The sequence below is a fragment of the Jaculus jaculus genome, chromosome 5 (assembly GCF_020740685.1).
Source record: "Jaculus jaculus isolate mJacJac1 chromosome 5, mJacJac1.mat.Y.cur, whole genome shotgun sequence".
NCBI classification, from domain to species: Eukaryota; Metazoa; Chordata; class Mammalia; order Rodentia; family Dipodidae; genus Jaculus; species Jaculus jaculus.
Window position 1 is genome coordinate 44,341,255 of NC_059106.1, and position 15,256 is coordinate 44,356,510.

At 46.4% G+C, this 15,256-nt stretch overlaps 1 protein-coding gene and 1 non-coding gene across 7 annotated transcripts in view; both read right to left on the reverse strand.

The window, feature by feature from the left end:
* Window positions 1-14,162, reverse strand: part of Clstn1 (calsyntenin 1) — a 78,819-nt gene extending 64,657 nt beyond the window's left edge. For 5 of the 6 annotated variants that reach the window (XM_045149487.1, XM_045149485.1, XM_045149483.1 and 2 more), the window contains exon 1: window positions 13,927-14,162. In XM_045149487.1, the coding sequence (XP_045005422.1) occupies window positions 13,927-14,029 (103 nt within the window). In that variant the 5' untranslated portion in view covers window positions 14,030-14,162. The remainder of the gene's footprint in view (window positions 1-13,926) is intronic. The other variant, XM_045149486.1, reaches the window with a different exon arrangement.
* LOC123461143 lies at window positions 2,746-2,849 on the reverse strand. Its single transcript, XR_006637461.1, has one exon. It is a non-coding gene; the product is annotated as a U6 spliceosomal RNA (small nuclear RNA).
* Window positions 14,163-15,256: the final 1,094 nt, after the last annotated feature.

Genomic DNA, 15,256 nt, shown 5'->3' on the forward strand with positions numbered 1-15,256 from the left:
AGGTATCAGTGATTATTTACAAAAACTCAGAAGCAAGATCAGCCCTGGCCAACCCAGAGCTTTCTAATCCAGTCTGAGGATTATCAAGATACCCCGCCATTAGCGCAGCTCTTTAACTGCGGGGCTCAGACACTGAGAATGGCTGCATACTACCTGTTAGTTCCCCCACTGTTCCTCCAGCAATTTTAACCCAGAGGAGGTCAGGAGGAAATTAAACTCAAGTCGGTGTGCATTGCTACTTACTTTTTTGATAAATGTTTGAAATGAATGGCAGGAAAAGATTAGGGATTATCCAAAGAATTTTAATTGCTTCTGTTATTCTATTACTAATTCTGTATGTAATTGGAAACTGACATGAATTAGCCAAGGTATTTTAAAGGTAAACATGATCTGCTGGACACAAGGTTTTAATCCCACAAATCATAAAACCACCCCTACTCCTGCTAGCCTCCATCTCCCATTTGTTGTCAATATTGCTGGTGAATTTAGAGTAATTTCTCTCTTGCAAGGCGGTAGGAAAAGAAAGAAAAGGAGTCTATTAGAAAATAAAAGACCGGAGTCTTTCTATGGAACTGTGTGGAGGCGAGAAAGCAGCAGCCAGGCGGCGGGAGCGGGAGGGCATATGCGCGGACTGGTTCATCTGAGAAGGTACCCCACAAGTCAAATGGGTCTGGCACAAACCACCGGGCTGGGCCCCTATTCTGACCTCTGATAGCAGGACACAGGGGCTGGGGTACAGCTCAGTGGTAGAGCTCGTCCTTAGCTTGTCCCTAGCACGTCCTTTTCCACCCACCCTCCACCCCAAAACAGAAAAAGCTAGGTGTGGCCAAATGCCTGTATTCCCATAGTAACTGAAAGGCTGAGGCAAGATGACTATTCTGAGTTCAAGGCTACCCTGGACTACAATATAAATCCTGTCTCAAAAAATGAAAGCCACACATATACAAAGTACTATGTAAGAAAAAAATTAAGTAGTAAGAAGAGTTTAAGCACAAATGACTTCATGACACTCATTTTTACTTTTTTTTTTTTTTTTTGGTGCTAAGGACAGAACCTAGGGACTTAGGCAAACACTCATCCACTGAGCTAAATTCCCAACCCCTTGTTTGTTTGTTTTTTGGTTTTTCAAGGTAGGGTTTCACTCTAGCCAAGGCTGACCTGGAATTCACTATGGAGTTTAGGGTGGCCTCGAACTCATGGCAATTTGCCTACCTCTGCCTCCTGAATGCTGGGATTAAAGACGTGCACCACCATACCCGGCCCCTTGTTTTGTTTTTGAGACATAGTCTCACTCTAGTCAAGGCTGACGTGGACCTCTCTCTACAGTCAAGACTGGCCCTGAACTCAATCCTCCTACCTCAGCCTCCCAAGTGTTGGCATTACAAGCATAAGCCACCATACCTGGCTTCATTTTTGTTGAATTTTAAAATGCATTTTGACTCTAAAGACATGTTCCTAACATGTTTTGTACTATGACTGAAGATTGGGTAAACAAGGAATAAAGAATAAAATCAAAGGATCAGACAAAATAATTCATTTTTAAACCACACTGTCAATTAGCATAACAAAAATATAATGGATTAAGAGCTGTCATTTTCTAAGCTGGCTGTAATTTAGGAATTCTGATGCTTCCAGCCCCTTTCATTGTGCACAGCCCTGCTTGGGAAGCTACATTCTCATTGTGCTGTGTCCTCTGCCCTGAGCCTACAACTCTGTGAGCTGACTACTACTCACATCACTGGGAGATGCCAGGCCACAAATGCCCCGGTGCCATCATGGGCCCAATCTCAGAGTGGAAGATTACAAAACAAAGCCACAGGCCCAGGTGACGCCAAGATAGGAAGGAATGATAAGATTCAGTCGTAAGGAAAGCAGACCCAAATCTCAACAAAAAGGTGGCTTTGTAACAGTGCTGGTGACAGAGGCTAGTGGTCACCAGTCAGGTTAGACTGCCTAAGCAGAGAACAGAGATTTCAAAGTTCCTCCCAACTCAGGGCCAAGTCCTGGGGTGTAAGAATGCAGGAGGCAGCCATGAAGGGCTTGGATGAAAGAAGAAAAAAATCAGCAGCCCAAAACTGGAGTAAGAATGCTCTTAGGGACTGGAGAGATGGCCCAGTGGTTAAGGCACCTGTCTGCAAAACTTAATGACCAGGGTTTGATTCCTCAATGCCCAAAAGAAGCCAGATGCACAAAGTGGCACATGTGTCTGGAGCTCCTCTGCAGCAGTTAGAGGCCCTGGCGCACTCATTCTCCCAGCCTCCCTCCCTCCCTCTCTGCTTGCAAATAAATAAATAAAAATTTTAAAATATATTTTAAAAAATAAAAGAAAGAAGCCAGACATGGTGGTGTAGACCTTTAGTCTCAGCACCTGGAAGATAGAGGTAGGAGGATCACTATAAACTCAAGGCCAGGCTGAGATTAAATAGTGAATTCCAGGTCAGCCTGGGCTAGAATGAGACCCTATATCAAAAAACAATAACAAGGAGCTGGAGAGATGGTTTAGCGGTTAAGGTGTTTGCCTCCAAAGCCAAAGGGTCTCATTCAGTTCAATTCCCCTAGGACCCACGTAAGCCAGATGCACAAGGTGGCATATGCATCAGGAATTCATTAGCAGTGGCTAGAGGTCCTGACGCACCCATTCTCTCTCTGTCAGTCTGCCTCTGTCTCTCAAGTAAATAATATATATATATATATATATATATATATACATACATATATACATATATATATATATATATTTTTTTTTTAAATATGGAAGGCTTCACGAATTTGCTTGTCATCTTTGCGCAGGGGCCATACTAATCTCTGTATCGTTCCAATTTTAGTATATGTGCTGCCGAAGCAAGCACAAATAAAATACTTTGTATATACTCAAAAGATCTGGGGCTGGAGAGATGGCTTAGAGGTTAAACTCTTGCCTGTGAAGCCTAAGGACCCTGGTTCGAGGCTCGATTCTCCAGGACCCACGTTAGCCAGATGCACAAGGGGAACACGTCTAGAGTTCGTTTGCAGTGGCTGGAGGCCCTGGCATGCCCATTCTCTCCCTCTCTCTGCCTCTTTCTCTGTCTGTCGCTCCAAATAAATAAATAAAAATAAAAATTATTTTTAAAAAATGATCTGAAAACATAGCCAGGCATCGTGGCACATGCCTTTAATCCCAGCACTCAGGAGGCAGAAGTAGAAGGATTACTGTGAGTTTAAGGCCACCCTGAGACTACATAGTGACTTCAGGTCAGCCTGGGCTAGAGTGAGACCCTACCTTAAAAAATCAAAAAGAAGCCGGGCGTGGTGGCGCACGCCTTTAATCCCAGCACTCGGGAGGCAGAGATATGAGGATCACAGAGAGTTCGAGGCCACCCTGAGACTATATAGTGTATTCCAGGTCAGCCTGAGCCAAAGTGAGACCCTACCTCGAAAAAAAAAAAAAATCAAAAAGAAAGCCGGCATGGTGGCGCACGCCTTTAATCCCAGCACTTGGGAGGCAGAGGTAGGAGGATCGCTGTGAGTTCGAGGCCACCCTGAGACTCCATAGTGAATTCCAGGTCAGCCTGGGCTAGAGTGAAACCTTACCTCAAAAAACAAAAACAAAAACAAAAAAAATCAAAAATAAGGGGAAAATAAGGATCTGAACCACCTCACAAAATCTTGTATACAAATGTTCACAGCAATATTTTTCAAAATAGCCACTAAGTGGACATAATCCAAATAAATGTCCATCAATTGGTGAACAAAATAACCATGCAATGGAATGTTACTTGGCTACGAAAAGAAATGAAATTCTGATACATGCTATGATGTTGATGAGTCTTGACAACAGTATGTTCAGTGAAAGCAGCATAGTCACAAAAGGTCACTATCTTCTGAGAAAACACTGATGTGAAATGTCTAGAATAAGAAAATCCTTGGGAAGGGGAATGTTGGGAGGAGTTACCACAGTTTACTGTCTATAATTATGGAACTTGTCAATAAAAAATAAAAACAGCCGGGCGTGGTGGTGCATGCCTTTAGTCCCAGCACTCAGGAGGCAGAGGTAGGAGGATCCCCATGAGTTCCAGGCCACTCTGAGACTACATTAGTGAATTCCAGGTCAGCCTGGTCCACAGTGATATCCTATCTCGAAAAACCAAAAGAAATAAATAAATACAAAAATTAAAAAAAAAAAAAGACCCAGGTGTGGTGGCACACGCCTTTAATCCCAGCACTTGGGAGGCAGAGGTAGGAGGATCACCGTGAGTACAAGGCCACCCTGAGACTACACAGTGAATTCCAGGTCAGCCTGAGCTAGAATGAGACCCTACCTCGAAAAAAAAAAAAAGAAAGAGAAAGAAAAAAATGAAAGGAAGGAAGGAAGGAAGGAAGGAGGAAGGAAGGAGGAAGGAAGGAAGGAAGAAAATCCAAGCCAGGCATGGTGGCACACAGCTTTAACTCCAGCACTTAGGAGGCAGAGGTAGGTGGATCGTTGTGAGTTCAAGGCCACCCTAAGACTACATAGTGATTCCAGGTCAGCCTGGGCTAGAAAGTAAGACCCTACCTTGAAGAGAAAAAAGAAAAGGAAAGAAAGAGAATGCGTAAAAAGAGAACCAATCAGTGGTTGCCAGGGAGTTGGGAAGCAATTGACAATGTGTATAGGATTTCCTTGTTAAAAAGTAAAATCATTTGTGTGTGCATATGTGTATGTATGGGCATGCTAGAGTCTCTTGCTGTTGCAAATGAATACACCTGGCTTGACATCATGGGTGGCTGGGGAATGGAACCCAAACCAGTAGGGTTTTTGAGCAAGCACCTTTAACCACTTAGCCATCTCCCCAATCTCTCCTTTAGAGTGAAGAAAATGTTCTGGAATTAGATTCATAGTGATGGCTGCATAACCTTCTGAATATACAAACATCACCAAACTGTATACTTTCAAAGGATAAATTCTAGACTCAATCCCCAGCACTGCATAAGCTTGGCATGGTGGAAAGCACTTCTGTAATCCTAACACTCAAGAGGTAGAGGCAGGGGGATCAAAAATTCAAGGTCATCCTCTGGCTACTTAGCAATTTTTCAAGTCAGCTTGGGCCACATGAGACCTTGACATACACCCCAACTGAAAGTAATTTTATAGTGTGTAAATTACATTTCCATAAAGCTATGCTTTTTTAATTTTTTTGTTTATTTTTATTTATTTATTTGAGAGCAACAGACAGAGAAAAAAAGGCACAGAGAGAAAGAGAATGGGCACACCAGGGCAACTGCAAACAAACTCCAGACACATGTGCCCCCCCCGTGCCTCTGGCTAACAAGGGTCTTGGGAAATCGAGTCTCGAACAAGGGTCCTTAGGCTTCACAGGAAAGTGCTTAAACGCTAAGCCATCTCTCCAGCCCAAAGCTATGCCTTTTTTTGTTAAAGGGGAGATTTGTGTGTGTATCTCAGTGTCAGGGCACTTACCTGGCATGTGCAAGGCCTTCAACGCAATTAAAAGGTAGCCTTCTTTAAACTGTGACTTTAGGAGCTGAGTGTTGGCCTGGCATGCATATGACCCTGGGTTCAATCTTCAGCCCCAAAACCAAAACAAGAATGCTAACCAAAAAAAAAAAAAAGTTGAAGCCCGGCGTGGTGGCACATGCCCTTAACCCCAACACTCAAGAGGCAGTGGTAGGAGGATTGCCATGAGTTTCGAGGCCACCTTGAGATTACATAGTGAATTCCAGCAGGTCAGTCTGGGCTAGAGTGAGACCCTAGCTTGAAAAACCAAAAAAAGAAAAAGAAAAAAGAAAAGTTGAAACACGCCTTTATTTAATCCCAGCTTTTGGGAGACAAATGTAGAAGGATTGCTGTGAGTTAGAGGACAGCCTAAAACTACAGAATGAGTTCCAGGTCAGCCTGGGCAAGCAATAGCCTACCTCAGGGTTGTGGGGGAAGCAGCAATTTGGAGCTAGAGAGATGGCTTAGCAGTTAAGGTGCTTGCCTACAAAGCCTAAGAACTTATGTTCAACTCTCCAGGTCCCACATAACCCAGATGCACAGTGATGCAAGAACACAATGTGGCACATGGGCACAAGGGCGCACACATGTCTGGAGTTCAAATGCAGTGGCTAGAAGCCCTGGAGCACCAACCAACCACCCCCCTCCCCACATTAAAAAAAGGGGGGAGCAGTCTATTTGGCTTGCCTCAAAAAAAATCTCAACAATTTTTGGTGGCTCAGCAATTAAAGACACTTGCCTGCAAAGCCTGATGGCTTGGGTTTGATTCCCCAGTACCATATAAAGCCTGATGCACAAAGTAGTGCATGCATCTGGAGTTAATTTGCAGTGGCAGGAAGTCCTGGTGTGCACATTCATAGTCTTTCTCTCCTTTTTCCCCTTGCAAATAAATATATAAAAATTTTTTTTCAAGTTGAGGCAAACCAAGTATGGTGGCACACACCTTTAATCCCAGCACTTAGTAGGCAAAGGTAGGAGGATTGCCGTGAGTTCAAGGCCACCCTAAGACTACATAATGAATTCCAGGTCACATAATGAATTCCAGGTCAGCCTGGGCTAGAATGAGACCCTATCTTGAAAACAAAAAAAAAAAAAAAAGTTGAGAGTTGAAGAGATGGCTTAGCAATTAAGGCACTTGCCAGCAAAGTCAAAAAGGACCCAGGTTCAATTTCCCAGTATCCATGTAAAGCCAGATGTACAAGGTGACACACACATCTGGAGCTCATTTGCTGTGGCCAGAGGTTCTAGCATGCCCATTCTTTCTATCTGCTTCTTTCTCTCTCTCAAATAAATTAATAAGCAAATTTTTTGGTTTTTTTTTTCTTTTTTTTTTTTTGAGGTAGAGACCCACGCTAGCCCAGGCTGAACAGGAATGCACTACGTAGTCTCAGGGTGGCCTCTAACTCACAGCGATCCTCCTACCTCTGCCTCCCAAATGCTGAGATTAGAGGTGGGCACCAGGATGCCCAGCAAAAAGTAAATAAATAAGTTGACAGTGTAGGGTCGGAGGGATGGCTTAGCAGTTAAGACATTTGCCTGCAAAAACAAAGAACCCAGATTTGATTCCCCAGGACCAACGTGAACCAGCTGCACAAGGTGGCGCATGCGTTGGGAGTTCGTTTACAGTGGCTAGAGGCCCTGGCACACCCATTTTCTCTGTCTGTCTCTCTCTCTTTCTCTCTCTCTCTCTTTCTCTGACTCTCTCAAATAAATAAAAAAGTTGAAAGTGCAGCTCATGGAAAATCTGAAGAGTGAACAGAAGTTCTTGACACAAGAGAATGAAACCGGTCCAAAATAGAAGACTGAAACAATATTCATTTCTGACTTTTGAAAAAAGTCAAAGAAGGGATGGAGAGAGGGCTCAGCAGTTAAGGTACTTGCCAGTAAAGCCAAAGGACCCAGGCTCAATTCCCCAGTAGCCACATAAGCCAGATGCACAAGGTACCACATGTGTCTGGAGTATGCAGTGGCTAGAGGCCCTAGTGCACTCATTCTCTCTCTCTCCCTCTCCACCCCCCCCCCCCCGCTTCTTTCTCTTTCTGTGTGTGTGTGTCTCTCTCTCTTAAATAAATAAATGAGGAGCTAGAGAGAGGGCTCAGTAGCTAAGGCACTTTTCTTCAAATAAATAAAAATAAAAGAAGAAAACACAAATTCTTCACATGGTATGTTACCATGGACTTCTTGTTGGAGGTCTGGAATAGAAGGGAGTTAACCTTCAGATGTGTTATACAGGTTTTTAAAGCTGTTTCATCTTATTACTTTGAAGCAATTGAATCTGTGCCAGGAACCTTTAAAAATAAAATAAAAGATGTAGCAAGGAATCTTGTGAAAATTTTTCATCTAATAATATCTTCCTAAAGCTAAATGTGAAAATATGCCAAAAACACAGGCAAGAAGGGACCTACCCAAACTGGGGCACAGTGCGACTCCAATGCCAAAGGGTGCTTCTTAAAGAAAGTATGGGTAAGAACTGGAGAGACGGTTCAGCAGTTAAAGGCACTTGCTTGCAAAGCCTGTGGACCCTGGTTCAATTCCCCAGTACCCAAGTAAAGGCAGATGCATGTGTCTGGGAGTTCATTTGTAGTGGCAAAAGGTTCTAGTGTGGCCATGTTCATTCATTCCTCTTTCTCCTAAATAAAAATATTTTTAAGAAAATAGAATGCATGAGTACAGGGAGGCACTCTCAAATGGTGTGAACATACTGCCTGTGGCCTTTTCCTAGTCTCTGGCAAAGTCAAAATGACAAGTTAGCTTCATGTGATGGTTTACATCTATAATGCCCGCATTCAGGAGGCTGAGGTAAGAGGATTCCCGTGTATTCCAGGCCATTCTGATCTATAGACTGAGTTCCAGGTCAGCCTGGGCACAGTGACCTGACTCAAAACACCAGTACCAAGTGTGGTGGTGCACACCTTTAATCCCAGCACTCAGGAGGTAGAGGTAGGAGGATTACCATGCGTTCAAGGCCATCCTGAGACTATATAGTGAATTCCAGGTCAATCTGTACTAGAGTGAGACCCTACCTCAAAAAACCATAAAGAAAAACAGCAACAACAAAAGCCACAGTTGAGGTTTGGGGTTTCTTTAAACAATGAAAGAACATGACTTTCCCATCAGACTTCAGTACATATTTCTGGTGCTCTATTCTATGTAAAATGTATTTTATAGGCAAGCCAACATTTAAAATTTTTATTTATAGGGCAGGAGAGATGGCTTGGAGGTTAAGACATTTGTCTGCGAAGCCTAAGGACCCAAGTTCTATCCCCCAGTACCCAGGTAAAGCCAGGTGCACAAGGTGGTGCAAATGGCTGGAGGCCATGGTATGCCCATTCTCATTCTCTCTCTGCCTCTTTCTCTCTCAAATAAATAAATAAAATATTTTTTAAGTAAAAAACTTTATTTACAAAGACACATTTCTGGGTGTTTTGTTTTTTTTTTGGTTACTTTTATTTATTTATTTGAGAGCAACAGACAGAAAGAGAAACAGCCAGATAAAGAGAGAGAATGGGCGCGCCAGGGCCTCCAGCAGCTGCAAAGGAACTCCAGACACATGCGCACTCTTGTGCATCTGGCTAACGTAGGTCCTGGGGAATCGAGCCTAGAACCAGGGTCCTTAGGCTTCACAGGCAAGCGCTTAACCGCTAAGCCATCTCTCCAGTGCCAAAGACACATTTCTTTAAGCAACTCCACTCCTCCAAAACCAAGACCACAGGAAAATCAAGTTGCAATGATTTAAAGCCTCAACCAGAACACATGAGGAAAAGGTTCATGGAAGCTGCCCTAGAACTCACTATGTAGCCCCAGGCTCACCTCAAACTTGAAGTGATCCTCCTGCCTCAGCCTCCCAGTGTTGGTACAACAGGCATGAACCATGCAGCTGGCTTTTATTTGATTTTTTGTTCATTTGTTTTCTTGAGGTAGGGTCTTGCTCTAGCCCAGTCTGACCTGGAATTCACTATGTAATCTCTGGCTGGCCTTGAACTCACAGCAATCCTCCTACCTCTGCCTTCCAAGTGCTGGGATTAAAGGCCTGTGCCACCACAACCAGCTTCAATTTTTACTTGTGAGAACTATAATTAAAATGAAATTCTGTAAATTAACCGGCATGTGGTACATGCCAATAATCTCAACACTGGGGAGACAAGGCAGGAGGATCACCATAAGTCCAAGGACAGCCTGGTCCACACAGAAAGTTCCAGGCAATTTACATGAGGAAATCGATCATCCATTGAGTAAGTCTACACATGATCTTTAAAAAACTACATTATTTATTTGAGAGAGAGAGAGAAAGTGTGTATGTGTGTAGGCACAGCAGGATCTTTTGCTGTTGCAAGCTAGCACCAGACGCTTCTCCGAGTTTTGCGCCCAACTTTACCTGGGTGTTAGAGAACCAAACCCAGGTAGACAGGCTTTACAAACAAGTCCTTAAATGCTGAGCCACCTCCCCAAACCACATGATATTTATTACACTAATAATTTTTTAAACTATTATTTTAGGGCTGGAGAGATGGCTTAGCGATTAAGGCGCTTGTCTGCAAAGCTAAAGCACCCAGGTTCGATTCCCTAGGGCCCATGTAAGCCAGATGCACAGGGTGGCACAAGCGTCTGGAGTTTGTTTGCAGCAGCTAGAGACCCTGGTATGCCCATTCTCTCTCTCTACCTCCCTCTTTCTCTCTCTCTCTCTCTCAAGTATTTTTTTAAAAACAAAATAAAACATTATTTTACTTATTTGAGAGAAAGAGGCAGACAGATAATGGGCATGCTAGGGCCTTCAGCCGTTGCAAACACACACCAGACACACGTGCCACCCTGTGCATCTGGCTTATGTGGGTCTTGGGGAAATCAAACCTGAGTCCTTTGGCTTTGTAGGCAAGTTCCTTAACCTCCACCATCTCTCTAGCCCACACTAACAACTATTCAGGATCCACAGGGTATAAACAGCAGTTCATGCCATTCTACCCTAAGTAAGAAACAGTCAGATACTGAGCTGGGAGTGTAGCTCAGTGGTAGGGCACTTGCTTAGCATGGGCAAGGTTCTGAGTTCTATTCCCAGCACCAAATGGAGAAAAGGAGGCACCTCATGGGCTGGGGAGGGGGTTCGGTGGGTGAAATGCTTGCTGCACGAGCATGAGGACCTGGGTTTGGACCCCCAGCACCCACGTAAGTGTAGGCAATGGCAGTCTGTAATCCCAGGGCTGGAAAGCCAGGGAGGGTGTTGTGAGAGACAGGCAGGTTCCCAGGGCTCACTGGCTAGCTGGTCTAGCCAAATCAGTGACCTCTAAGCTTACCAAGACACCCTGCCTCAAAAAACCAGGTGGAAAGCAACTGAGGACACCCAACGTCAACTCAGACCTCCAGATGTGTGTGTGTCCATGTGTGTCCACACACACACAGGATGGTACGTGCATGGACTGGAGAGGTGGTTAGCAGTTACAGGTGCCTGCCTGCAAACCCTGCCATTCTGGGCTCAGTTCCCCACTACCCACATAAAGCCAGATGCACAAAGTGGGGTGTGCATCTGGAATTCACTGCAGTGGCAAGAAGCCCTAATGTACCAATGCACTCTTATTCTCTTGCTCTCCTTGAAAATAAACAAAAAATATATATTTTAAATGGGGCTGGAGAGATGGCTTAGCAGTTAAGGTGCTTGCCTGAGGAGTCTAAGGACCCAGATTCAACTCTCCATATCCCACATAAACCAGACCCACAAAGGTGAGGCAGGCACAAAGTCACATATGTCCACTAGGTGATGCAAGCCTCTGGATTTTGACTGCAATGGCTGAGGCCTTATTCTCTCTCCCCCTTGTCTCTTTCTCTCTCTAAAATAAAAAATAAAATGTCCAGGCATGGTAGTGCACACCTTTAATCTCAACAGTCAGGAAGCAGAGGTAGGAGAATCACCATGAGTTTGAGGCCAATCTGAGAGTATATACTGAATTCCAGGTCAGCCCTGGCTAGAGAAAGACCTTACCTTGAAAGAAAAACAACAATGCACATATACCACTCACTACCCAGCCCCCCCCCAAAAAAAAAGCCAGGCCTGATGGCACACACCTTTAATCCCAGCACTCAGGCAGAGGTAAGACGGTTGCCATGAGTTCGAGACCAGCCTGAAACTACATAGTGAATTCCAGGTCAGACTGGGCCAGAGCAAGACCCTACCTCAAAAAACCAAAAACAAAATAAAAATTAAAAAATCCCCGAGATGTAAGTTGAAATGATCATCTTAACAAATGAGCCCAGAGAAACTGCCTCCAAAAATTGCTTATTTACATATAAAGTTCATTTGTAATATGTCAAAATGAAATGTTCTATTAGCATTTTATGGAATATTCATGAACATGTAGCATGAAAAAACAACAAATGCAACAGAATAACTGATGTTTAAAATGTTTTTATGTTGAAGACTAAGAATCCCCAAGAACTGGAACGGCATCAGAAAGCGCTGAGAGAAATAGCAGATTACAAATTACTCAAGGCCTGAGCACATCTCTGCCCTGTAGTTTCTGCCCGTCTGTCATGAGGATATTCAAGAGGTGAAATTCACATCTCTGTTTAACCGAAGCAATTAAATAAGGAATAGCAAATGTAGGGACATGAACAAACTTAAAAAGCATGGATTTAAGCCAAGTGTGGTGGTACACGGCTTCATCCCAGCACTTGCAAGCAAAGGCAGGAGGATCGCCAAGAGTTCGAGGCTACCTTGAGACTAAATTCCAGGTCAGCCTGGGCTAAAGACCCTGCCTTGGGAAAAAAAAAAAAAAAGCCGGGCATGGTGGTGCAAGCCTTTACATGTACATATATATATTAATTAATTTTAAAAATCATGAATTTAGTAGGGTGTGGTGGTGCATGCCTTTAATCCCAGCACTCGGGAGACAGAGGTAAGAGGATTGCCGTGAGTTCGAGGCTACCCTGAGACTACACAGTGAATTCCAGGTCAGCCTGGACTAGAGTGAGACCCTACCTCAAAAAACAATTACATTTTATCACTGATTACTCGAACTGCTCCCAAAATACTCAACCCAAACACAGATTTTTTTTTTTTTTTTTTTTTTAATGTGTGAGGTTTTCCTAAGAGAAGAAAAACTTTGACACTTTTCCCGCATGGATGTCAGACCTCTTTGTCACATCTGGAAAGAACATTACAAACTTGGCTTAACATAACTTTAAAAAATAATCGGGGCAAATAGCTACTTAGTGACTAAGTTCTGAATCTGACGAGAGAGGACATAATGTTAGAAATGAAATAAATGAAGTATTCAAAGTTTATCGCCCTGCATGTGGGGAGGTACACTGGGACAAAAGACGCAATTGCCTCTTGTGCCCTTTAATGTGTGAACACCATACTTCTTATCTACAATGTCAGGCCGGGGAGAAAAGGGGGGAAAATTAAGCTTGGCAAATTAGAATGCGAACATTTTACCGACTTTTGTCAATCTTCCTCATCAAAATTTCTTTCGATTATAAAAATACTTATCAGAAGAATAGACTCAAGTACTCTATAGATAACACCTAGGTTACTTTGCTCCGGAGCCTGTTTATGATTTCAAGATTCATTCAGAAGCCTCTATCTGCAATGCGTAAGCTTTTCCTTGGCAAGATCGGTCAATACCAGAAAGCATGTAACGTTTAAAAGGTTAAAGTGGATGAAGGTTTAAAAAAAAAAACAAAACTGCCACCTAACCATAAAATAATGTCTGTCCTGCAATCCCGGGGAATCTGCGAGGCTTCTCGTTTTCGGTGGTGGCCCTCTAGACCCCCACGCACGTTCTACCTTACGGCCGCGAGATAAGCTGCAGGAGGCGAACACTTCTCACGCAAGGTGAGACGCGGTGGCAAAGCTCGTCACTACTTCACCTTTGCATGAAAAGGTGGGAGGGGAATCAAGAAGTTTCAGCCTCCGTTCGTTTGGAAACAACGTCTTTAAAGGACTTGGGGAGGAGACGGGAAGGGGGGGGACGAAAGTCGTGGTGTCCACCGGAGCAGCAGCGGAGGACCACGACGTCGAGAAGGCGATGCGGAGGAGTGGGATCTTATGTAAGCACACACCAAAATCCCCGTGCGTGCATCCCCACACGGATGCATCTGCGAGCACCCAGCACACGTCCACACAGCATCCCACCCAGGGGCGCATCCCAGCCTGCGTGCGCGGCCGAGAAGGTGGGCTGACCTCTCCAAGCATCTGCACGGTCCCCCCTACAAGTCACCCCCAAACCGGCGCACAGCTCACCCCAGGAGGGTGATGCAATGGAGAGGGTGGTCAAGGCCCCAAGTGTCCCACAAGGGTTCAAGGATGGCGTCCCCCAACCCACCCACCCACCCCAGGGACATCTGCAAGCGGGTGCCCACGTCCGCCCGGCTCTGCGCGCCCCCGAACCCCCACGCAAGCGAGTCCCCGGGGCTCAACCCCAGGGCAACGACGATCCCCCAACCCTCGGGCCCCGATGTCGACTTACCTCGTGTGGCCCAGACACCGCCGCCGCCGCCCAGCAGCCCTGCGGCCAGCAGCAGCAGCAGCCGAGCAGCCGGGGCGAGCGCGGGCGCAGGGCGGCGTAGCATCGCTCGGGCTCCCGGCGCCGCGGCCGGCCCGAGGCGGGAACGGCAGGGAGAAGACGCTCGGTCTACCGAACCCGAGCCTTGACGACCTGGAACAGACCGCTCGACGGTGCCTTGAGCGCCGGGGTCCGAGCAGCTGCAGCAGCCGCCGCCGCCGTGACGCTGGGCCGCGCGCGCTCGGCCGCGGGCGCCCTCGGAGCCCGAGCGCTTCGCTGGAGGCGGCGGCAGCAGCAAACTAAGATGGCGGCGGCGCTCTCTCTCGGGTCCGGTGAGGGTACCCGGCCGGGGGCGGGGTGCTGGCGGGCGGGGCGGAGAGGGGAGCGGCGCGAGGCGCGCGCGGGGGTGCGGCGGACCGGCGGGGCGTGAGCGCGCACGCGCGCACCCGCGAGGTCGCTGCTGCTGGAGCCTGCAGCGCGCGCCGACGGGGACGCGCCCTGGGGGTTGACTCGGGAACCCCGGGCACCGACCAGAGGGACTCGGCTGCACCCCTGGGTCCCCGGCCGCCGTCACAGTGCATCTCTCTCCTGGATCCCCCTCCCCTCCACACACACACGCGCGCACGCTCCGGGACTACCGACCGCCGGCCGGAGGTACCTGGAAACCGGAGGTTCCCGAGGTCCCGCGCCTACCTCCCTTCAAGGAACTGCCCTTCCCACCCCCTCACGGAATGCAGATTCCAGGGCCGCCTCGGGGTGCCAGCACTAGGTCACTTCGAGCAAGTTGTGTCGTCTCCAAAGAACCTCCTGCACCCAGGGCGGTGATGTGCGGAGCTCGCGGGATGCAGGGCAGACCCGGCCAGCCAGAAGCGTTTGGTGAACAGACCAGGGCAGTTACACTTGTTCCGGTCTCGAGACTTGGGGTTATTGGAAGAGGGCTGCTGAAAACTTTTCTATTTAGGCTCATAACTCGCTCAATGTGATGCTGTCTCTTAGAAATGCAGAGGTCCGGCATATCACGGTGCCACGGTCCTTTAATCCCAGCACTTTGCAGGTTGAGATTCTAGAGTTGTGAGTTCCCAGGGTCATCCTAGGCTACAGTGAGACCCTGCATCCAAAAAGAAAAAGAAATACAAGCTGGGCATGACGGTTCACGCCTTGAATCCCAGCCCTTGCGGCTGGAAAGATGGCTCAGCCATTAAAGATGCTTGCTTGTAAAGCTTTATGGCCTGGGTTTGATTGTCCAGTACTCATGTCAAGCCAGATGCACAAAGTGGTGTTTGCATCTGGAGAT